This window comes from Equus asinus, chromosome 1 (assembly GCF_041296235.1).
Source record: "Equus asinus isolate D_3611 breed Donkey chromosome 1, EquAss-T2T_v2, whole genome shotgun sequence".
NCBI lineage: Eukaryota > Metazoa > Chordata > Mammalia > Perissodactyla > Equidae > Equus > Equus asinus.
In genome coordinates this window covers 157,941,288-157,966,138 of record NC_091790.1, presented here as the reverse complement: position 1 = coordinate 157,966,138, position 24,851 = coordinate 157,941,288, and the positions used below count along the sequence as shown (strand labels likewise).

Below are 24,851 nucleotides of genomic sequence, written 5' to 3'. Positions count from 1 at the left end.
GAAGCTGTCCGTGGTCCATCTTTTGGTTCCTTTCCTGCCCAGGCCTATGGTGACTGAACTAGCAATTCAGAACGATTCAATGTATCGCCTGCTGCCAAAACAATGATAAAGGGTAAAGTGAGAATCAAGTCCAGCTTTATTGCAATATGGTTAACAAATTATAACAGCAAATTCTTTGGACTTCAAAGGAAAACCAAATGCACTTCCTACAGGAAGAACCTCTCCCTCGCAGTCAGGGTGAAGCTGGCATTGAGGGGTACAAGTTCTCTCATCCCTCAAAAACTGGCTGCAAGAATGAGTGTGGGTGTGAGAGTTTGAGAGTGGCTCCCAAACAAACCCCGGTGAAGGAGAAAGACAAGTTCCCCAGAAAGGGCAGAAGGCTCCCACTGGTATCTGAAAATCAAGCCTCAGTGGCAGCTTAGGAGGAAAATGAGAGGAAGAAGAATGTAAAATGCCAAATGTGAAGGGAAGGGCCAGAAAGCTCCTGGTGAAGAGAAGGTGAACAAGCAAAGGCTGGAAATAGCCTCTAATTTGCTGCCAGATACTTAGTGAGGGAGATAAGGTCCCCACTCCCTAAGCTCTTCCCTGGGCGCCTTGTTAACAGCTCAGCTCTGGGCTCCACAGCCGGCCGCACGGTGATCATTATTATACATTCAACATTCACAAACCCTCCTCACACACATCACTTGCTAATCAGGGTGTGTGTTGGGCCCAGGGAGAAGAGGCTTGGTAGAAGCCGACCGGGACCCTGGGGTGTCTGCAACCTCCCTGCCAATGTTAAACAAAAAGTTGCCGTGCTGGTAGGGGTGACTGGGGTAGGGGGGATGGGGGTGGAGTTGCGACTGGAGAGATATCAAGAAGCTAGGAGAGAGGAGAGAGATCAGGTGCCGGTAGATGCCAGAACCAGAAGATGTTGTGTAACTGAGGCTCCAGGTAGGCGAGGGAGCCCCCAGGTTAGGGGCAGGATTCTCCTTGGTAGTAAATCATCTCTCTCTCTCCCCTAGATGGCTGGTACGTTGCCATCCACAAGCCCGTGCCATGCCTTGGAAAAGCTGGCAAAGATTAATCTCTACCTCCTCTGCATACACAGCACTTTGTTCAAAGACACAGCAATTTCGCTTTCCAGGGCTAGGGCTTGGCCTTGGCAGAGGGGAGGGGTCCAAGTTAGGGAGGGGTGTGCGGTGGGGGAGTGGGGGTGCTGAGGGACTGGGTATTGGTTGCTGTTGCTGCTAAGTTTGTTTAGCTTTGGAGCCATGGCCTCAACCCCGTTCAGGGGCAGTGGGTCCGGTGAAGAACGGCAAAGAGGGGCCGCCCCAGAGGAAGGTCTCTCAGCCTCGGACTCCCCATCCCCACTCCTGCTCCCCAAACGCGCCAGCCAGGGCCGCTTCCCGGGCGTCCCATCCTCGAAGCCGAGTCCCGTTGGTTCTTTGCGACCCTCTTCTTTCCCCTCGGTGCCCTGGGGGCGGAGAGGGGCGCTGGCTGAATCCCCGGGGGGGGGGCCCCACGGGCGTCCTGGAGCCGGCAGCCCGCTGGCGGCCCCTTATCTGGTGAGGGGCACCTCCTCCCGCTGGTCCAGCGCGACGGAGGAGGCCTTGCTGAGCACGGAGGGCGCGAAGGTGAGGAAGGAGTCCGAGCGGGAGGTGGAGGCACAGGTGAAGTCCGAGGCGGCGGCGGCGGCGCGGGGCGCCAGCCCGTTGGCGGGGCCGCTGTGGCAGGCGAGGCAGGAGCAGGGCCCGCCGGCCGAGGCGCCCAGTCCGTGCGCTGGGCCCGGGTAGAGTGGCGGGTGGCGGAAGGCGCACAGCAGTTCGGGCCGCGGGTAGGGCTGCGAGAGCACGCGGAAGGTATCGAGCGGGCGCAGCGGGCCGCTGAAGGGCGAGGCGGCGGCCGAGGCGGCGGACGCGGCGCCCAGGCCCACGGGCGAGTAATATGGCAGGGGCAGGTGCGACGGGAAGGGGTAGGGCAGGCCGCCGGCGGCCGCCGCGTGGCTCATCATGTACGTGTAGAAGGCGGGGTCGGCCGGGTGCGGCCACGTCATGGCCAGCCGCTGCCGCTTGTCCTTCATGCGCCGGTTCTGGAACCACACCTGCCGGGGAGCAGAGGAGCAGGTTTGGCCGCTGCGCTCGGCCTGTGAGCAGAGGCCAGAAGTCCTACCCAGCTGCAGGAGACGATGCTGGGTGCCTCCGATGCCCCCAGGGCAGCGAAGAGCCAAGGCAGAGAACCTCGGCGTGGGAGCAGTTCCCACAACCACCTCCTGGAGCTAGCATCCCTCCAGGAGAGGTTCAGGGAGCGGCTCCAATCTCTGTCCCTCCTCCCCTCTGCCTACTCGGCCAGGACCCCCTGGAGTGCCAGAACCGGCTGTGAGCGTGCAAGTAGTGGAGGGACTAGGCACTCCACTGGTCTGAGGCAGCAGGCATCGTTTTCCCGAGAAACACCTCCCATTCCAGCCGCTCTCCCCCCCCCCCCCCCCCGCACTTCCTTGTCACCGGCACAAGGACCCCATCTGTGCTGTTTATTTGGCTAGGAAAGGGACAGAGTCAACCACATGGCAGCAGTGCCCAGCTAGGAACTGTGCGGAAGGTAAATCTGCATGCACCTGGCACCTGCACCAGGCCTGGACACCTTCAGCCTAGCTGCCTTGTGGACAAGGAGACCCCAGGCCCCATTCCTGGCTGGAGATTTAGGGAGTGGGCAGTTGGTCTTTACTTCCTGCTGAGTAGGCACAGGGCCTGTCCCTGTGGGAGCTCATACCTTGATGGTGGTTTCTGGCAGGTTTAGGGCAGCCGCCAGCTCGCATCTCCGAGGCCTGGAGACGTAGTTCTCCCTGTAGAATTCCTTCTCCAGCCGTGCAATCTGCTCCCGGGTGAAGGCAGTACGGTAACGTCGCATCTGGTCACTGGCGCTGCAGGCCAAGGTGCCCTGCGAGCCGCCGCCGCCATTGCTCTTGGGGGCCTCGCTGCCACCGTTGGGACTGCTAGCCAGTGCCTCCGAGCCAGGCCCTGTGCAGGGAGCCCAGAGAAGACACACACACAGAACACACAACAGACACAAACGCTGCTCATGTGGGGCTGTAGACCCAGGGTGTGTGTGTGGAAGAGGGGTAGAATGGCACCTCCCTCCCCCAGTAGGCTCAGTCTTTACCTCTGCTGGGGCACCCAGACTTCAGAACCCACAAAGAGATGATACGGGCTCACCATTCTGGTGAGGACATAGCAGCTATTAGGCCTGGCCAGGCTGTTGTTTGGGAGGCCTGCCTAAGGCCTGCTGGGGACAGAAGCCTCAGCCACCCTAGCCACCTGCCCTGGGTCACAGGCGAGATACAGCCCCTCTGAGCTTTCTCTCCACCATTGGCAGGAGCAGGCAAGACTGTGCATATCTGACAGGCGAGTGAGTTGGGATGCGCCTTCCTACTGGAGTGTTGTGAACTCTTGGTCTTAGTGCAATGTAGAATGCTGGGCATGAACTGAGTTTCCTTGCTTTTTTGTGTGCCAGGCTGCCAGGGCAGGTGTGGAAATGTATACTAGGTTGCATGTGTTGCAGGAATGGCATAGGAGTGTAGGTATGAGTACCCTATGACCATAGTATATTTGAGTGGAGTGTGGGTTATTCTGAGGGCATGCTATGGTTAGGGGTCTGGCTTGAGTAGATAAGATGGTAATGGGTGGATGTGGGTGCTCAACAAGGTGTTGGCTGCCAAGGTCACGGGGTGGTTTTTCTTCCATACCAGGTGGGTGAAACGGACCTCACAGCTGTGTGGAGGAGTGTCTGATGGTGGGCTCTCCCTCCTAGAATTCCACCCCTCTCAGGGAGACTCCCTTCCTGGCCATTCACTGCCCCCCCCCCCATACCAGCCCCTGGTCAGGGAGGGGTTCTCCAGTTAAAGCAGTATGACAACCCTCCCTCTTCCCCCCCCCCACCCCCCACCCCGGCCTAACCCAGGGAAGGTTGGGGCTCGGCCCCCTGCAGCTCCTTTTCCTTTGGGTGGAGAAGTGGGACTGGGAAGGAAAGGGGAAGGGGGGAGGGCCAGAGCTCTGCCTTTTCAAATGCAACCGGAGACCAAAGGCAATTAGATCATTGGGACCATTTCCGACCTGGCGCCACCGAGCCCGGGAAGTGACAAGGTAATTTGGACCTCTGACCGACGTGCAAACTGGTCGGAGGGCCACAGCACCCCGGCGGCCGAGTCCACCGCAGTTTTACGGTCCTTTATGGACTCCGGGCTTCCGCGCCTGGAAGCGCCTTGCGCCCCGCCAGCCACTAACTGCCCGGACCCGCGTTTGATCTAGCCCACGCCGGGGGAAGGTGTCTTCCTGGAGCAGTTGAAGCAGTACCACAAAACTCCGGAGGGTTGGGGTGCACTTTAAATCTACCTCAAGCCCAGAGCTTGCGTCTCCCTCCTCCCCGCAAAGCACAGCTGTCACCCTCAGTCCCGCCAAGGCCAGAGCACAGAAGGAGACCCTCACGAGGGTACAGATAGCAGGGATAGTTGCTCATGTGGGTCCCCCCAGCCACCCTGCCCTGGGGGCAAGGAGTGTCTTCCTCCCCTCCAGAGGTGAAGTGAAAGGTGGGCGCGGTGGGAGGCCCCGGGAGAGGAGGGGAGCGGCGGCTACCTTTGCTGTGCTGGTACTCGGCGTTCCCCGTGGCGCAGTCCGGGGTGCAGCTCACCTCGATTTCTTCATAGAAATCCGATTCAGTGTCCGAGCTGCTGGGTTGCCCCTGGCCCGAGAGATTATCGGCAGAGGGGGCCGGAGGTCCGGGCCCGAGCACGGCGGCCCCAGCTGCCCGCGGCTCGGCACCCGCTCCCGCAGCGCTGCCTGATAGTCCATCGACCGGCTCCTCCTCCGGGCCTCCCCCGCCGCGCTCCCGGGCGGCCGGAGGACCTGCCCGCGGGCTCAAACAGCCATGGGGCACCATCTTCTCGGGCGGCTCGGCTTCGGACAAATTGGAGACCCTCTTGCCAACCAGAGTGCCAAGCTGACCCCCATCCAGAAACATAACCATGTCCTTTCTGCTCTCCATCCCGGGGCTCTCCGGGGGGGAGGCGGAAGCCCCAAATGAGCTCCTAGCCCCCGGTTTCTTGGGTCCCTGGCGGTCCGACAGATCCTGCCTGCGGGAGGGAGAAAGAGAGACCAGGCGACTGGGCGGGCGCGAAGAGGCCGGAGCACGATGTCGACGGTGACGGCGTTGGTGGCGGTGGGGAGCTGGGGTCACCTTGTGAGGCGAGCGCTCCTCTGCGCCGCACCGCCTCTGGGAGGAAGCCCCATTGCCCTCTTCTTTCTAAGCTGTCATTCTCCTGCTGCAATCGTCATTACAGTACCGCTGCTGACGCCACTCGGCGAGCGCAAGTGGATAAATAGAAACGTCTGCCACAGCGAAGATGAAAGGAGACCCGCAGCTAATGGCTCGGCAGTGATGCGCCAGGTGTGGGCCTCGCTCGAATGGGGAGGAGAGTGTGAAAACAGAGAGACACACACACACTGAGAGAGGGAGACATCCAGGCAGAGGGGATGCAAATGGAATTTCGCAGAAAGAAAAGAGAGCTTAACGCGCAAGGCGAGTTCCGCAGGGGCTGCGGGACTCGGTAATTGAATACGCTTTTGATTTTTTTTTATTGTTTTGACTTTTGTTTTCTTAACTTGGTACCTTGATCTAACACTGATGAGAGAATCCATAACTGCATTTTAGAAGTGTGAAGGCCGACTCGCAAGCCTGGCTTCTCTTGTCTTTATTACGACTGCCTGTCCCTGGTGAGCTAACCTCGTAGGGGCTCCAAAGTCTTTTTACAAGCTACGGAAAAACATACTCCCTCCCCCCAAAGTTGTCTGGAGAGCTTGAGCCTGGGGTATCTTTTCCTCTCTCTTCCTCCTCCCACCCCCTACCCCCAGCTGTCTCCTTTCTCCTGGGAACCAAAAGAAAACTTTGCTATTTTTCTTCCCTAAGGGAAAAAGATAAATGCCTTAATATTTTTTCTTTAAAGACCCGCCTTGGCTGCAGACTCAAAATGTTCTCTGATTTGTTTTTATTCCCTACTCCCCATGTAGGTGGCCTTAGCTTTCCACAGCCCGGTTTGACCTCCAGGTGGCTATTCATAGAAGAAATCGCTTTCCCATTTGCTCGGGCCTCGCCTGCACTTCAGGTATGTAGGGTGGGGAGAGGTTCTGAGAGTGGTCTTTTTTCTTTTCTTGCTGGTATTTTAAGGTATTCGTTGAGAGTTAACGAATTCCCCCGGAAACAGGTTATGCGAGTGAAGAGGCGCAAACAAAAGCGACCCCTACAGCGGCAGCGCCGGTGCTCCGAGCTGGGAGAAGGCGCTCTTCTCGCCCGGGAACTTGGAGCAGGGGTGGAAGGTGCCCTATCGGCACGTGGCAATGGGGTTAACAGTGGTTTGACTCGGGGTTCTCCCACAGGGCCAGCCCAAGGGCTTCCATCTCCTGCTCCAAAAGTGGGTGGCACTGGGGGTAGAAGAGAGAGAAGTCACTGAAAATGCCCTGAAAGAGCAAATGATTGGGGGCCCTCATAAACCTTTGAGGACAGAGGGGAAACTCTATGACAGGGTGGGGGGGGGTGTTGTATTGCTTGAAGTCTTTGGGAGCAGCCGCAGGCTTCCTCTCGGGTCTTCTTCCAGGGAAGGTGGAATAGAAACCATGGGGAACTGACCCCTTGCCAGCTCTGAACAAGTGTGTCGGTGCCAGGCAGGTTGGCTGGGTCTCTCCCCTCTTTGCTGAGAGCAGGAAGCCAGGAGTTCCTCTGCTTTGCCACCCATGCAACTCTCCTTTCATTGCCAGCCCCCTCCCCAGAGCTTCCAGCTCTAAGCAGCGAGGTGCAAAGGGCTGCCCCTGTACCCTCCTTCTCCGTGTCCCAAGATAAAGCCTCAATTTCCACTTTTCTAAAGAAAAGTCCCTCTATCATTGTATTTTCTGCCTTCTCTCTATCGCCTACCTTTCTGTCCTCCTCCTTTTTCTCTTTCTCTACTCTTCGCCCTCTCCCTCTGCCTCAGTCTTCCCATCCGTGGGCTTATGGAGTGGCAGAAAAAGCTAGGGGTTCAGGGAGAGATGAAAGTTCCCGTCTGACTCCTGCTTTCCACTTCTCTCCCTATTTCATAAGAAGATGCTCATCAACCTCTCCTGGGGGAGGGGGGAGGGCAGGAGGATCCTGAAGGTAATGTCCACATAATCGTCTCCACTTCCTGGGATGCTCAGAACCACCATCTGCTGAGTACTGTTAACCCAAAAACCCTGGGGAATATTTTAAAGGCGAGAGGAGTGGTTGAAGGTATCCCAGAGCCTTTTGCTGCAGTGCAGAGCTGTTCTAGGACCCTGTCAGCCCTGCCCTTCCCAGCCAGCAGCCAGAACTTGAGGGAGCACCTGGCTTCTCTCTCCTTCCTGTCAAAGTCCAGCCCCCAGCGTCTGCGTTAGAGCTGCCACGGTCACCCACCCTCGGTTGGGCCCTTCCCGCACTGGGCCTGGGTCTCGCCCACCTTCTCCTCCCCCCCCCCCCAACCCTGCCACCTTCTCACAGCCGCCCCGCTGCGCTCACCTCCGTGGGGCCGGGTCCACAGAGGGAGTCCAGGCTCCTCCGCCCCGCCCCCAGCTTTGCATTCAATGAGAGTGCTCTGCGTTTGATCCTCTTGTCCTCTGGGTTTTCCCTACGAGATGAAAGCGGAGTAGGATTGAGAAATCAAGACTTGCCAGTTACGTCTCCTTCCTGGGTTCGGCCCAACCGAGTGGGGCTTCCCCTTGCCTCCCGGGGCGGAAGGAGGCTAAAGCCGGGGCTCGGCCTCTCCGGGAGAGGGGCTGCCTCCTCTGGGCTACAGATCTGAAGCTTCAGGGACGCCCCCGCTCAGCCCGACTCCCACCCTACCCCTCTCCCGGCCCCTCAGCCCTTTCAAAGCAGCCTCAATTTCCCAGGTCTTTAGGAGTCTACGACACCCCCTGGCGCAGGAGGAAAAAAAGTGTTTTTTAAACGAATGTCACTTCTTCCAAAAGCATCCTTTCGTTAACATCAGAGGGAAAGAGGTCAGATTTTTAACAAAAGGAAGAAGAAAACAGAAGAGGACTGGATAAGAACACTGTTTCTTTTTTTGTTTGTTTATGGGGTGGGGTATTGTAATAGCGTGGTTATTACCGTATCGTGTAGGTTATCCCCGACACCGCTCGAGAAGGAAGGTAAATTCGCAGAGGGAGCGAAGCTCGCTCCCACAAGGCCTGGACAACCTCGTAAAAGCGGAGAGGCGATGATAGCAGCCTAAGTGGGGTCCGGCCCAGGCCCCTACTGCTTCTCACCTCCCTCAGAGGGGAGGACCTCCTCCCCCCGCGGTCCTGCTGTCCCCTCCCCCGCTGGGGTGACGCGTTTAGGTCCAGCCGGCTCCTCTTGAATTGAAATTCTCCGGACTTCAAAAGCTCCCGGCTCTGCTTCCGCCAGGCTGGGCTGGGCCGGGGGGGTGGATGGGAACCCCGGGGAGGCCACGCTGAGATAAGATGCTCCGGTTGTGTTAAACGGAATCGGAAACGGGGCCTGGGCTACCAGACGCCCTGATCCACTGGGGCCGCTTTCCTTGCCAAGAAAACCCCGCTCCGGAGAGCGGCGGCAGGGGGTGAGGAACGCCTCAGTGGCCAGCAGATCCCGCTGTGGTACGAAGGTCTGGGACCCTGAGTACCTTCTCCAGCCAGATGCGGGGCCTCCCAGCCGCAAGCACGCATCCTGGCAGAGAGGAAAGGGCGAGGACATCTGAGACAGGGGCACGGGGTTTCGTGAGATGATTTGGCCGCTTGTGTGCCAGCAAAATTTTGATCAGGAAAAAATTGTTCTTGCTTCTCATTTTGGTAAAACGTAAGAACAAAGGGAGCTTCTGTTTAAACAATAAGCATCGCCCGGCTGTCGTGGATATTGATCTTGGGCTCTCAGTCGGTCATCTTCCAAGCTGTGGCGAGGGCCGGGGCCGTCGAAGTTTCCGCGAGGCTGGATCTCCGCGGCGGGATCGTGGTGGGTGAGGGGACTTCTGGCGGTCGGTCTCCCTCTCGTCGGTGGCGTCTGCCGACGCCCGTCTGGGAACCCAGAGCTGAGAGGCACCGCAGGGTGCACCCCTCCGGGAGAAAGGTCCGCTGGATCTCAGACGCCCAGAGGTCGGGCTTCCCGGAGGCCGGGCTATCACTCCGGGACCACTTCCCCTACCTTCTCACCCACCCATCAGGGGGAGTCGGTGGTGGTGCAGGCCAGCTGCAGGCACCACAGAAACAGTTTCTCCTTCAGGCAGGCAGAACCTGCGGCTTCTGGAACTCTGGTTTGGACAAGTGCCCTCTTCTCTCTGAGCAAAGGGCCAGGCGCCTGGGACAGGAAACTGACTGCTTTCTGGACTCTGCCACCTCCTGCTCCTCAGGTCCTCGGACGAAGCCAGCCCTGTGTCCGCTCTTGCCACTACACCTGTGCAGTGTGCTCCTAGAGGCTGAGCCCTGAGCCCAGTGGCTTCCCCACCCTCAACCACCAACTACCGCCTCGGTAGCCCATATCCCTACACCCACCTCCTGCCCACCCCAGAGCTGGAGGATGTAGGACAGGACTGGAGCCCCGAGGACCTCCCTAAGCTCAAGGCTTGCCCCTGCCTCAAGCCACCAACTGGAAGGGCCCATGTTCAGGTCAACCAGCAATCCCCCAACACTGGAGAACCCAAAGGTCCAGACAGCCCCCTCCCCGACCCTAGCAGAGGTGGTATGGGTTTTTCCTTTGCCATTACTCCCGAAATTTGCTTCCATTACAAAGTGCCTCGATGCTCATTTCTTATTTAACCACAGAACACTCCTTTAAAAGGCCTCAACAAGCCACAGTGCCTTTTCTCCTACAGTGATAGGGTGACCAGTGGTCTTGACTCAAATGGCCTGGCAGAGTGTCAGATCCTGGAGCAGTGCTCCTCCCAAGGCCCTGTCCCTCCCCCTGAAGAGATGCCTCAACACCCAGCAATGCCTTAACTCTCCATAAGGCAATCCTCTACAAACCCCTGGCCCTTTCTGGGAACTAGGTGGGTCCAGGCACCTCTCGAAGAGGGTGCCTGTCTGCCCTCAGAGGCAGAAGGCCCAGAGAGCACACACCTGGACTGTCCTCACCCTGCCTATGCTCTCCCATGATTTCCCAGGAAAGCAGAGGAATACCCTCTGGAATTCTGGGAACCCCACATGATAAGAGCAGTCACTGTTCTAAGCATTTCACCTGCATTAGCTCGTTCCATCCTCACAACAGGCCTGAGGAAGATATTACCAATCATCCCTATTTTGTAGCTGATTTATCTGAAGCACAGAGAGGAGGATCATGTATAAATGATGGAGTCAGGACTCAACCCCCATCCCTCTAGGTTCAAGTCCACTCACAACAACTGGAGCTATTAGAAAGTGCCAGGCGTTGCATTCTGAGCCTTTCTAAAAACTCGACATGTGGTTTTTGCCAAGGCCTTTTCTCCTCCTCCTCAGTCCCAGAGGAATCCACAGGGGTTAGGAGAAGGGGAGAGGGGGTGCGAGCAACTAACCTCTCCCTACTCACTTTGGACATGAAGGAGAGTAAAGAAAAAAATGGCCCAAAACCATTTGGAGACTTGTCCCGGAGAAGGCCTCCAGGCTTTGCCCCGCTTTAAGGCCAGGATCAGAAGCTGGCGGGGATTGCGCAGGGGCCTGGAGGGAGGTTGGAGCAGGTGGGAAGAGCCTTCAGGGCCTGAGTTCCAAAATAGCAGGAATGTCACTGCAGCGGCTGATTCTGGAAACCCAAAGAGGCAAAGTCATCTCTCTTTGACCATCACAATCCACTGAGGTCCTGAGCACCCATCTGGAAAGGGGCAAAACTCACCAGGGTTGCCCAGCCAGTTTTAACCTCTTGGGAGTCATGGCCTTTTCACATATCCAGTGAACATCTCCCCAGAAAAACGCACAGAGGCACCAAAGTTAGCCTTCAGTTTCTGAGATTCCCCTACCCCTTACATCCCTCCTAGAGCCACCAAATCCTAGGCACAATTGCCTGATCCCTTTGATAGCAGGCATGGTTTTATCAGGGTGTTTTCCCTTGTGCTGTGGCTGCCTCCCTCAAACTGTCGTCCAGGATTGATTGGCCCATGGGTCAGAATCTGAGGGTCTGGCCTCCCCACATTGCATCCTGACCTGAGCATTTCCTCCAGACTCTGCACATGCCTCCATTCAAAACCTAGGCCCTGGAGATGCATCTGGAGAGAAGATGATGTCCAAGCTGGGGCTTCTTTTGTAAAAAGCAGGACTTGGTTTGGGCTGACCTTCTCATGTGGTAAGGGGGATCTGGAGGGCGAGGAATTGGCCCCTGGTTATCATGGAGTCCCATATACCACGGTTTCCTTCCCCCGTGGGGAGGGGCAGCGGGGTGAGTAGGTTTTCGAGTTTGTTTTTAATAGATTTTCTCTGGGCACAAACCTTTTCCAAGCGCTGGGCTGTCCAAAGGCCAGAGGAGCCTGACAGCCCTGCTCCCTCCCCAGTGGAGCCACCCCCCCCCGCCCCCCCCCCCCCCTTCGCACCCTGGCGCTGGAAGAGGGAACCCGCCACTGCCGCGCCGTTAGGGTGGTCCAACCGGGGGATTAGGACCCCCCTGAGTGGAGTCGTTACCCGGTGGGATCCCCCATCTACACTTAACTAGACCTAAATGGCCCTAAATGATCCCTCCCGGGTCTCTCTCTATGAGTCAGTTTCTGTATGCTCAGTGACCGATGTCCCTCTCCTGGTCCTCGGGCCAAGGAGGAGGCCGCAGCCCCTTCCTCTCTTCCCGCTCGGCCTCTCCGGGCCCGGAGACGCCGTGGCGCCGGACGGCGACCCGGGGAGTGTCTCCCGGGTGCTGGGTAGGAGAACCGCCCCCAGACGAGGAAGTCCAACCGGTTGGGCGAGCTAAGCCTCTCCCGCCCGCGAAATGGAAAAACTTTTGTGTGAGGAGTTCTGGGGACTGATTTTTATAGTCCTGACCCAGACTAGTCCCTTCCTCCTATTGAGCTTCCCGGAACCCCGATGGGGTAGTTTTTCCCGTTACGCAGCGGGAAAACTGACTCTCAGAGAGGCTGAAGAACTTGCCCAGGGTCACACAGCAGGGAAGCGGACGAGCTGGGATTTTAACCTAAGTGGTCTGGCTCCGAAAGTCAGATTCTCTCTCTGACTTTAGCGCTACGCCCCCAGGGCAAAGGACTGTGTTCCCTAAAACCGCAGACAACTGCAGCGCCTTGGGTATGATTGAAAAATTGGGACAGAGGCCACCCTTCTCAGGTTGGTGGGGCGGATGCAGCTGCGGCCCTGGCAGCGGGTGAGCGACCGGCAGGAGCCCGCTCCCGCTGTTACCGTAAGTCTCAGAGGAGCGGGGCATAACGAGAAGGGTAGCTAAGAGCAGGAAGGCCCGGAGGGCGCCGCGACGTGGAAGGACTGTGCGTTCCCGGCTGGCCGGGAGTGAGTACGGGTGCGCAGGCGCCTGCCGCAGTGTTTCGGAGGGTGAGGGTACCGGCTATCAAGGGCTCATTGTCGTGGAGGGAGAGCAGAAGGAATGTCGGCCCAGAGGACAGAGTGTCACCGGCCCAGGACTGGAGTGCTCGCACCGGCTGGGCCCGGACCTGGAATCTGTCCTTCCGCTCCTCCACTGGGAGTGCCAGGTGCGGCCCTTTCCCTGAACGTCCCTTTCCGGGCTAGGAGCCGGTTGACCGCCCGGTCCGGTCCCCGCGGCCCTTTCCCCCTCCTCCCCTCCCGCCCCTTGCCGCCTTGGTGACAAAGCGCAGCTCCCGAACTGCTGTCTTGGTGCGCCCCCAACTGCCGACCGCCAGAGGCGGAAGTCGCGGCGCGTCCCAGCATCTTCGGTGGCTCCGCAACTCTGCCTGGGGGCCGCAGGCCAAACACCCCATCCCGGCAGGGCAGCCGACTTTCGCTCCAAAGGGAGGCTCACTGCGCCCTAAGCACCTGCCCTCTGAGCTGGACCCCAGAAGGGATGGGTTCGGGTTGGGGCCCTTCAGCCTCGTCTTCTAGAGACGGGCAATTAATCGCGCGCAGGTGAGGGCTGGAGCCAGCGAGTAGCTCTTCTGAGACGTTACCCTGCCCTCTCCCTTGAGAGGGGGTGCAGAACCCCACCACCAGCTGCTGATGCTTGCATAAGGAGAGTCGCATGGGTAGGAGTGCCTTTTGGGTTCCCCTGGCCAACCAGTATGATCAATCATGCCCTCCACACACGCATCGACCCTATTTATTGTGGTGCAGGAAGCCCAGGGATTGAGGAGCTCCTGTCTCTGCAGTCTTAGAGCGATGCGTTCTTGAGTCAGTTCTGATGGCCATTTATAACCCACATAGCCTCACAGCAGCTCTTCTCAGATTCCCTGTGACAGTGTTTCTTGAAGTGTGGTCCCTGCATCACTAGGAACCTGCTAGAAATGTACATTCTCGGGCCCCACTCCAGGCTTATTGAATTAGACACTCTGGAGAGGGCCCCAGCAATCTGTGTTTTGACAACCCTCCAAGCAATTTTGATGCACACTCCGGTTTAACAACTGCGACGGTATGGATTCCATCCCCCTGGTTTCTAAGTTCTCATGATACTCCACTATGCCTGGAATGGCTTTTTTAGTACCTTTTTTTTAAAAAAAAAAAAAACCTCTGGCGCAGAGCTTTATGCCTCTGTTAGCCATGTTTATTCACCCCTGTTCTGTCCACTTTATTGCCTCCATGTATCTCTTTGGACACTGACTTTTCACCTAGTGATGTCATCGAATTTAGCTCCTCACTCATTCGTCCACTGCATAAGGATGTGCCTCACCCGACAGCAGATTAGAAACTGCTCTGGGACTGCAGCAGCTGGAGCAGAGTGGAAAACTTGCCCTACCCAGAGATTTCTCTCTGAAAAGGGAATCAGAGTCAGATCTTCCGTATCTGGGTACCATATCTGGGTACCCCATCCTGCTAGAGAAGAGACAGAATGGACAGAGGGCCTTGAGAGTAACTGGGGACAAGGAAAAGTGAGGCATAGAAATAGGCTTTCTATAGGCCTCCCCAAGGACTATGGGCTGGGAGCCAGCGGGGTTCTACCAGCACCTCCTGCCTGCAGCCTCTTAGGCTTGAGATATACCAGTATTTTTCTTCTCCAATATCTCAAGATGGTGACTTAGGCATCTGCTGTGGCTGGTAAGTAAGAGTCAAAAAGACCTGAGCCACGCAACTATAGACATAGATGTTTTTTCATTCATCAGATTTTTCTAGTATCAAACATACTCTGGGATGCTACTTAGTAAGTTAAATTTACAGCTAATGAAGAATAAAGATACCTAAAAATATCTTTTGTGTACAAGGTACTAACTATTCTAAATGCTTTGCATGTAGTATTTCACTTAATCCTCACAACTCCATGAGATAAGATGGAGAAAGCAATCAAAGAGGCGTTACATGCTTACTCAAGACCACACAGCCCTTTAGTGGCAGAGGTGAGATTTGAATCCCAGCAGTGTGATGCCAGAAGCCAGGCTCCTACTCAGTGGATTCAATCCCTGCCTGTGGAAGCTAACAGGTCATGCCCTGTGAGCTCAAAAGACTGATTTCATTTCCAAAGGTGGCTAAACTCATTGAAGCCCTGGAAGAATACTGCAGCCTCACCAGGCCTTTAGTACTAGTATTAATAATTAACAGTTGGTTGGTCTTTTCTTATTCGGGTAACATTTTCACACCCACTGTCCCATTTGATATAATAATTCTGTGTAATAGGAACAGCAGCTATTAATATAATCAGCATTTTACTGATGAGGAAACTGAGGCCCAGAGAGGTTAAGTGCCTCCCCCAATCACTCAGCTAACGAATGGCAAAGCAAAGAACACTGTTACTCCTTTTGACTTCTTTATTTCTTATTTTTTCTTTCATTCTCATTCCAGATGTGCCTTCATGGGTCATCAGATTAATCCTGATATCTCTCAATTAGTTCGGGCTGCTCTAAAGGCCTTCTCTGTCCAGCATTTTGTTTGCTCCTCCCCAGGTCTCTAATGAAGTAGAAGAGGCCAGAGTTGTTCTGTCCAGTTTCCAGGTGAGGAAGCCAAGATCTGGAGAGTTCAGAGGACTTGACCAAGGTTGCAGAGCCACATTATGGACCAAAGTCTCAGACTCTTCGCAAGCAAGACTATGAATGTTGTAGAGAATTCTACAGAATGAATGAGTTATTCTTAGTCCCCCGCCCCATCCTTAAAGCCTGGCAGTACTGACACGCACAAAGGAAAGGCAGACAGTTGTGAAAAAAATTACCGACAATTTACAAGTATACATAACATAATGTGCTGTTTAATGCAAGTTTTTATTATAATAGACTTAAAGTTGTTTCATAACTTCCATTATTGGCAATATGTCAACTTTGGAATGTTTTCCTAATTATTCTAGAGTCAGCCTTACAGTTCTTGGAAAGAATTAGGAAAAAAAAGAAAGGTCACTGTTTTAAAAATAGGCATGGAAAGGGCCAAAAGAACCCAGATCCAGATGTAACTCTGCCCTGGTCTTAGGCCCTGAGGAGGGGGTTGCACTTTCACAAGTGGCAACAGTATGGCCCATCTGCAACTGAACAGCCAGGTTCCCTCCAAAAATTGAACCATTTTCCTTTATTAGAAACTTCCCTCCATCACGACCCTCATCTTTTCCCAATACTGGCAATGGAAAAAGAAAAAGCCCATGTGCTCAGGCTCTAAGCTGGGAGCATGATATTGAGCTCTCAGCTAAGCCTCACGGCCATCCTCAGAAGGAAAGATGGGTCTCCCCATTTTACAGATGAGAAAACAGGCCTGAAGAGGTTAGACAACTGGCCTGAGGTCACACAGGTAGTAAGTGGGAGAGCCAGGTGAAGACTCAGGCTTGTAAATATTAACTTTGACTTCCAATAGCCACGAATCCACTTTCCCTGTGGGTGTAGATTCTGAGAGCATCTGAACCAGAAGGAGAGGAGCAGCAAGGAGCTGGTCTGAGTGCAGTGAGGCCTGGATTTTAAGCCCAGGAGGGAGGCAGACAGATCCCAAGGATCTTCGGAGAGAGAGAAGATCTGTAACTGCTATGAGAACAGAATCAATGGTGGAGGAGTGCTCTCAAACTTGCCCAGCCAAGATTTCTGGCACTTCAAAGACAGTTGGTGATAAGGTAAGAGTGTGCACTTAGAAGCCAGACAGACCTGAGCTTGAACCCCAGCCCTGGCACTTGAGAGCCGGTGATGGTGAGCAGACCTAAGCTGCAGGATGTCAGGTCTAAGATACAGCTGTGAGGGGGACAGTTCAAGGTCTGCCTCTCAGAGCTCTTCTGGAGATTTAATGAGATGCTAAAGGGAAAGGGCCTAGCACAGTGTCTGGCCTACAGTGGGTACTCAATAAATGCACATTCCCTCCTGTCCCACCTTGGCTCTGCCCCTACTTCACCCTACTGTGTCTGTGCTTCTCCTTTCTCAACATTATACTCCTGGTGAGTGAGCACTAGCAGTGACTGGGAAGTGAAGTGGGAAAGGGGCCCAGGGAACCAATAATATGTTTGTGCTCCTCTCCCTACATAGTGGCTAACATTTCCCAGAAATAAATAACTACATTCACGCATTTGCTGGAGTTCAACAAATGTGGAGATGGTCAATGCATAGCTGAAATAAAGAACCATCTGGTGGGCACCTTTGCAGGGCCGTCATAGATGGCATCCAGGATCCTGTGTCCTTTCGGTAACTCCATTCACTGGGATCTGGGAGAGTGAGAAGAATATCAAGACATGCCTAGTGTGATAATGGAATTTTCCCTTTATGGTAGATTAAAGGCATAGGCAGATGGTCCATAAGTAATAATAGGGTGCCGCTGTTTCCCTGTTAACTGCAGTGGCAATTTAGCACACTAGTTAACTGCACAGACTCAAGTTAGACTTGGCTAATTCCAGCTCTGCCATTCACTATACTAGCTGTGTGATGCTGGGCAAGTTACAAAGTTTCTTTAAGTCTCGGTTCCCTCATCTGCAAAATGGGGCCATATGATGATAAATGAGTTGGTATTTGTAAAGCACTTTGGAGAGCATCTAGCATATAGTAAGCCTCAACAAATGTTAATTATTACTATTGTGGTGTGTTACTTCCCTGAATGTGAGCCTAAGGGAGTTCTATGAGTTTGTGGAATGAAAGGAAGATGAGTGAAGCAAGAACCTCATGCCAGGAGCAATATACCAGTGGGCAGCAACTTATATTTAGAGCCAAACGGACCTGAGTTTCAATGCTGGCTTCACCACGAGTGGGCTTGGACAGGTTGCTCAGCCGTCAGGAGCTTCTGTTTACTCCCCTGTTGAACAGGGTTGAATAACAGCTGCCTTGCCTTCTCCACGTAGTTATTGGCCCAACTAGAACCCTATTCCCTGTTATTGTCACCTTTAATCTTTGGACTCATAAAGGTTTTCTTCTGCTTATTAAGGAGTATGCCCTCTGGGACGAGCCTCATTTTAAGCCCTTACCTGCTCAGTCCTTAGTGACCCGTCAACACTTTACCAGTGTTATGGGAATGGGTGAGAGGAGGACTGGGGTGCAGGTAAGGAGACAGGATTGAAGGAATGAAGAGAGCAGATGAGTAGGCTTCCAAGACCTCTCACTTCCTTCACATTGTTAAGCGAGGAGCATCCCACCCGGTGCCTTACGGTAACGTCACTGATGCAATGCCACAAATACTGTAAATTGCCAAGTGTGGACTCTTCCTGTCAATGTCTCTTCTATTTGGAGGGAAGATATCAAGTTTTGGTGGTGTGGGAATTTCTTTGGTATCTGTGGGAGGTGGATAGTATAAGAAATGGAACGGAAGACACCATGTTGGGCACAGTTCTCAGTGGAATGTTGTGACATGGAGGGAATAGATCACAAAGATTTCTCCTTTCTCCAGAAAGCCAACTTAAAGGTACAGCAAGTTTGGAAAGTAAAACTACTTGATTCCTCCTCACTGGCTTCTACTCCCAGCTTCTTGTCCCTATGCCCAGCAGAAAATTCTGGTGTTATTAATCTTCCTGGTGAAGATCCCAGGAATCCTCAAAAGACACTGTGGTTTAACTCAATCTAAATAATATATACTGAGGTCCCACTCTGTGGCCTCCACTGTGCTAATCACTTAGTTACAGAGTTACTGTGACAGAGACAACTAACTCTCCCTTCTTTCATGATGAAAGTATTTCCAATCTTCAGCTGTGCACATGGCTTTCAAGTCTAAAGACCACATTCCTCTGCCTCCCTTGCAACTAGGGGTAGCCTTGGGACTAAATTGTGGCCCAAGAGAATGTCAGCAGAATTGTCATGTGGCAGTTTCCAGGAACCTTCCTTAAAGGACAGAAATGTACAAGCCTTTTGCATGGTATTCTTTATTGTTCCTCAGCCCTGTTGCCTGGAGCTCGTATACGGACCTCCTGGACCTATAGATGGCAGAGCAACAAGGTGGAAGAAGCCTGGGTCTCTGATATCATGGAGCACCACACCATAAGGACCAAAGGCCTACAAGAGAATGAGAAATGAAGGAGTGTTTGCCAAATGAAAAAGAGAGAGACAGAGACAGAAACCTATAAGAAAATGTAAATTTCCAAAGTTTTTCTGGGTAGTGATAAAGGGGTGTGTGTGTGTGCGTGAGAGAGAGAGATTTTCCACTGAGAATTATACAACATCTTCATAGAACATCAGATTACACTAAACCTTTTTCCAGGCAGGCAGCTGAACCAAAGAAAAAGTTGCTAGAGCACAAACAGCAACATAGTTATTTTTAGGCGTACAATATGCCACTTTTAAAAAAAACCATTTTACCAGCCCAGTGATATCACCTAAGTGAGACATTGGAGCAAGATTATCAAGAGGGCAAATGAGAAGTTTCTCTGGAGATAGAATGAAAAGGAAGAAGCCTTTCTCAGACCGATTGAGAAAAACAGTCAACTCTCCTATTCCTATTTCTGTTCTCAATTTGCTGTGAGACTTTAAGTGAGCTATTAAACATCTTGGACCTTAGTAAAATGGGGTGGTAATTTCATATACAGTGGGTATTGGTAAGCTTTCTTGATTTCAGATCCAAATTGAGCCTCTCTCACAAAAAAGTGTGGCTTTTGTAAGCTGTTCACCTACTGCTGGGGAGCTAAGGGGATATGTCTGAAGAGCTAACACAGTTACAGATAGATATTCCATATGCTGACTCAACATAAATGCCTCACATTTTTATTTCCTTGGTGGAGAAACATCAGGGTCTCTGGCCTGTTTTACGTGCTTTAGTCTTGGGTGGGAAATGCGCCTGAGTAAAATAAGCCATTTCATAAGTATTTCTCCTTGCCCACACCAGTTATTATTGCTAACAACTCATTTTCCATCCACCGCGTTTCCCTGTGCTGGTTTTATGATAGGGAGTCTCCACCACTGTGGGCCCTCTGCTAGTCTAGCCAATTCTTTCCACCTCCCCAGTGAAAATGTGGAATGGAACTCAGAATTCTGATAGGGCTGGCCATGTGACATGGCTGTTACTTTTCTGGTCTCCATCTACTCTATAGGAGGCAAGTTTGAAGGTCTGGGACAATTCCCCTGATGGTTAGATGCACCAGTTTCCTACGGGATCAGATTAGCATGTTCAAGTATAATTTCTATAGTACTGGCCAGGTCTACTTTCAGACTGTTCATGAGGATGAGGAACAGCTGCCTACAGTTCTATGAAGTTTCTTAGCAAAGAACCCAGCACCAGGAAGCTGAAAGTAAGACACATGCCAGCCCTTAAGGATTCTCTCCATTCTATAGGTGTAGATGGAGGCAGATGATCTGACCAATGACTAGGTCAAAAGCCCAAGAGCACAGGTCAGGGTCACGTGCAGCATCTTTGGCCAATGACTGTGTTTTATTGAGGCCCCTGGGCAGCCAGGAGAATGGACCAGTGGTCAAGAAAGTTGGCTCTAGTCCTGCCCCTCCCATCACCTGGCTGGATGACCTTGGATAAGTCACTTTATCCAAGGGCTCCTCTGGGCCCTCCTCAGTACCAGTCTCAACTCTGCCACACACTGGATAACCTTGGCCAATTCATGGCATCAAGCATCAGAGGAAGCTAATACTCAGGGTGCTCCCACCATGATATTCTGTGACTCCAGCAGCAGCCTGGTAGTAGCAATGAGAGATATGGCCTTGGTCATGTTAGGAAATTGAGAGGACTGGGATGGCAGCTTCTCAGCTCCAGCTGATAGTGTTGCTAAATATTTCATTTTTAAGTGTTTTTACATGTTGGCAACTAATTTGAATTGTTACAAAATTCTGCATTGGCCAATGACTCGAGGCCAGAAGTGGCCTACTAGGCCAACTGGAGACCTCTGCAGTCCACTGACCCAAAGAAGAGACCTACTAGGTGGGGACCTGCGGGGGAGGAGGGGTGGATGCCGCGTCCCGCACATGGAGGACACAGGTCTCCTGGCCAACGCTGGGCTGACTTGTCTGAGCTCCACAGCTCTGCTGCTCCTACTCCAGCCTCAGTTTCCCCAGCGCACCTGAAGTAGTCTAGGTCAGCCTGGGAGTATTTTCCTCTATCCACAGGTGGGCCCATCAGTCGAGGGCAGAAAGAGAAGCACAGTGTAGCGGGCAGGAACCGAGCCCTCGGGGCGCTCACGCGTCGCCCGGTGGGTCCCCCTGCCTCCTAACCCGAGACGCGCCGGGCTGCCCTCTGCAAACACCGCGCCAGGGGTGCGGGCTCCCGCGGCCCGGCGGCGCGCACAGCCGCGCCCGCGAGCAAGCCCGGGGAGCGCGCTGCAGCCTGGAACGCCCTAAAACCAACCAACCGTACGTATCTGTTGGGAGGAAATCCGACCCTCCGGGAACAGTGAGCTGGGCGAGCCCATTCCTGCCTGGGCTTAAAAAATGCATTCTCCATCTGCTGAGAAAGCCTCGGGCTCCAGGCGGCGGGGTCCGGCCCCTCTGAGTTGTCGGGAGCCCTGCAGACACCGCGATACCCGGGGGACCCTCGCTCCGACCTGCCCCACCCCTCAGACACACACCAGTGCTCCCTGGCATGGGGTCTTCCTTTCAAGGCCCCCTCACCTATTCCAGTCTTCCCTCCATGGAGGCGAAGCTCTGTCGAGTTCAAAGAAAAAAGCCTATTTTCTATATAATTCAGTTTGTGCAAAAGAACTTGGAACACGGACGACAGGGTACACGGACACCGACATCCTCACACTACCGGTGAAACGTAAAAACAAAACCAAAATCAAAACCCACAGATTAAACCTTTTTGGAGGCAATTTTGACATTTAATGCATTTATAGTTATTCCGTTTGTTCCCACAATCTCACTTCTTGAAACTTTTCCTACACAATGCATTCAAAAAAAGTATTTGCTACGTCATTTTGGTGATAATGAAAAAGTAGAAATAACCCAACCCTCCATTATTATATAAATAAAATGGTTAAATAAATAATGAGCATACATATCAAGAAATACTTTACATAAAAGGAGATCTGTGTGTTCACAAACAGGTCCAAGCTTACATTAAATGAAAGAGTAAGCCCTAAAAAACAGTATACATGGTATGATTCCACATTTGTTAAAGTGTAGAAAGAAATTGTAAGTAAATGTCTGCAACTCACTTGGATGTGATTAGTGACTTTTTATTTCATGGATAATTATATAGGAAATATATGTATATTTTCATATGCACATACATCTTGAGGAAAATATACCCAACTATTACATTATTTATCTTTGGGGCGATGGTGAAGGGGTGTATGTGGAGCATTAACTGGGCATGCTTATACATTTCTTCGAAGTTTGATTTTTTTTAGTAAGCATGCATTAGTTTTGTATTTCACACACACGAAACAATAAAGATTTTTAAAATTGCACCCCTTCCTCATCCTGAGACCACGAGATTATTATCACTTGTCCACTTCTCTCTGATCTTTTTATTACTATGTAATTTTTCCTTCAACCTCTGTTGTACACTATCCAAGAAACTTGCATTCCTTTCACTTCAACATACAAATTGCCTGTTTCATATGTGCAAATGGTTTCCAAAATCCCTTAAACCAAAAGAATGAAAGAAGTGAGAATATTACTTCCACTTAATCTATTCATACAATTCAAATGAAAAGATTAAGTGCAGTATTTTTTGGCCCTGGAAAGCATTACAGTTTTTAATACATTACTTCTCAAGTTCTGTGTAGATGTGGCCTGTTTTGTCCTCTAGCAGCACAAATTCTCTCTCGATGCAGTAAATGATGAGAGCAGATCTTTAAAACACGGTTTTTGTTTCTATTTAATCCAGAAAGGCTTCATACTTTATGGAGGAAATAGCATTGGAAAGTCACACAGGATTTCCAGGGACTGGAAATTTCCAGGAGTTGGAGTAGGAAGGGCACTCTCAGTTGAAGGAAGGACACTGTGAAAGTGGCTAGGAGAGGAGAATGTGACTTGGAACATGGGCTGGATTCTGGGATTGTTTAAATCAGTCTGAGTGTGCTCCCAGAAACATGAGCTCAGTTCATACCATGGGAAATGAGCATGGCCACATTTCAAACATGCAGAAATGATGGAGTTGTCTGGCATGTCAAAATATTCATACAGAAAAATGGCACCCAGTAGCAATAAGCTGAGAGATTCCACCCCCACCAATATGTCGGATGTAGTTCTTATTTACACATAAAACATCATATTTCCTTAGGCAAAAATCTCGGGATATTACAGGATCACACATACAACTCAGGATTTTTGCTCAGACCCCTGACATCCCTCTCCTCCTTTTCATATGCATTAATACCATCAGTGTAAAATGCAAGTTCTCTGGAATAAACTACCTGGGTTCCAGTCCTGACTTTGCCAAATATTAGCTTATGACTTTGATCAAGTTATTTAACTCCTCTGTGCTCCAACTTCATTAGCTCAAATGGAGAGAACAACACTACTCATTTTACAATATGTTATGCAGTTTAAACAAGACAATGTGTATAAAGCTTTTAGAGCACTAAGCTCTTTAGAATACAAATGTAGCCTTAGAATATAAAGCTTTCTAGAATACAAAGTTTAATAAAAGTTATCCACAATTATTACTTACTCTTTTACTCCCCCTCAAAAAGCTTATTCTTCCCCCATTCTCCCCTCCATTCTCCACTGCCATCTCCACATTCTCCACATTATCTTAGGTCCATCCCTTATTTAATGGAGAGTCTAACAGTGGCTCTTCCCCTGCTGTTTGCCTTCTCGCTCACATCTAGTGGGAGGCAAATGAACACCTAATCGGAAACCTGGATTCTGTTCTCCTTCCTCTGCGATACTTTCTGAATTTCTTAAACAACCTTATTGACATATATTTTATACATCAAAGCACTCACTCATTTCAGATGTACAATTCAATAATTTTTAGTAGCTTCATGAAGCGGTGCAACCATCACAATAAATCGGTTCTAGAACATTTTCATTCTTCCCACTAAGATCCTTCATGCCCTTCTACAGTTAATCTCCCTTCCCACTTCCAGCCTGAGGCAACAGCTAATCTACTTTCTGTCTCTATAAATTTACCTTTTCTGGACACTTTAGACAGGTGGAATAATAGGTGGTCTCATGTGTCTGACTTCTCTCACTTAGCATAATTTTTTAGGTTCATCCTGGATGTAGCATACCTTAGCAGTTCAATGCTTTCTGTTTTATCACCTAGAAAATCGGGTTGATTTCTGCCATGTCTATAAGAATTACATTATATAACAACATGGATAATATATAATTAAAGCTAACTATTATTACACCTACATTATTCTAGGCACTGGGCTAAGTGCTTTATTCGCATCATAGAACTTAAACTTCACAACAGCCTTATGGGCAATCTAGATGATATTATATCCATTTTTGAGTCGAGGAAACTTAAGTTTCGACACGTGAACAGACTTGCCCAAGGTCACAAAGCAAGTAGGTGGCAGAGTGGGGACTCAAATCTAAGTCTGTGTGACTCCAGAGCTAAAGCCAGAGTTACCTTGCACTTCAAAAGTAACAAATATCTTTGTGTTGTACCCTTCCCTCATCACAAAAACAAAACCCAGGAAATATTCATATTAACCCCATCAAACAGATGGAGAAATGGCCAGAGCTTTGGCAGTCAGCAGTCGTAAATTCCCACTTTGGGAATTTGCTATTCCATCATTTTCTCCATCCCTGATTGCTGCTCCTGTTCTGAGCACATCGAGCTCCAAAGTAGTAGTACCTCTCTAAGGGTTTATGATGAGCCCAAGCCCCCACATTTATGCTGAGCCTCAGGAGACATTCACCTTCAAACATATGTTATTATTACGAATGTATTACTAGTATTTGTTTTAGTAATAATAAATACTGCCACAGCCATGCTCCAAATCTCTCCTATAATTTCTGAGATACACCCAAGCCACCCTCATTTGTCACAGAAGGAAGTGTCCTCATAGTGAACACTAACCCCCCCTCATCCCACAGCAGAAGCCCAGAGGTCACAGGAGGTGCCTGGGTGTTCTGTGAGAGGATAGGGGTGGGAACCCAAGTCTCCAGTCCCTTGACAAGATCCAGGAGAAGCAAGGACTCAGACAAACCCCATCCCTGCTCAACAGTGGCTAACTTAGATAATGGGGCCTCTTGTTGATAGCAATGTATTGGCTGTGTGTAATGCTCTTTCACAGCATCATTTATTTGATGAATGAAAACAACTATTTGTTGGTGTTAGATATTAGGTCAGTGGCTCTGCTTGGAGGGTAGTGAGGTGCTGGCTACCTTCTGTTTCTTGATCTGTTGCTAATTATTCAGGAGTGTTCACTTTGTGATATTTTGTTGACCTGATGTTTTATGCACTTTTTTGTACATATTTCAATAGAATGTATCCAAAAAGACATAAATAAAAAATAAATATCCTAGAATGAAAGAGCCT

At 51.5% G+C, this 24,851-nt stretch overlaps 1 protein-coding gene and 1 long non-coding RNA gene across 2 annotated transcripts; one reads left to right on the top strand and one right to left on the bottom strand.

Annotated features, from left to right (window-relative positions):
• Positions 1–114: 114 nt before the first annotated feature.
• Positions 115–7,643, bottom strand: EVX1 (even-skipped homeobox 1). The gene is made up of 4 exons (XM_044765539.2): positions 7,534–7,643; positions 4,608–5,104; positions 2,749–2,996; positions 115–2,083 (listed from the first exon to the last, which is right to left on the bottom strand). The coding sequence occupies exons 1-4, from the start codon at positions 7,593–7,595 to the stop codon at positions 1,541–1,543; spliced, it is 1,350 nt and encodes a 449-aa protein (XP_044621474.1). The 5' UTR covers positions 7,596–7,643; the 3' UTR covers positions 115–1,540.
• A 4,702-nt stretch (positions 7,644–12,345) lies between these two features.
• On the top strand, positions 12,346–18,963 carry LOC106831040 (uncharacterized). The gene is made up of 3 exons (XR_001398052.3): positions 12,346–12,625; positions 14,877–16,116; positions 18,348–18,963. It is a non-coding gene; the product is annotated as an uncharacterized lncRNA (long non-coding RNA).
• The last annotated feature ends 5,888 nt before the right edge of the window (positions 18,964–24,851 follow it).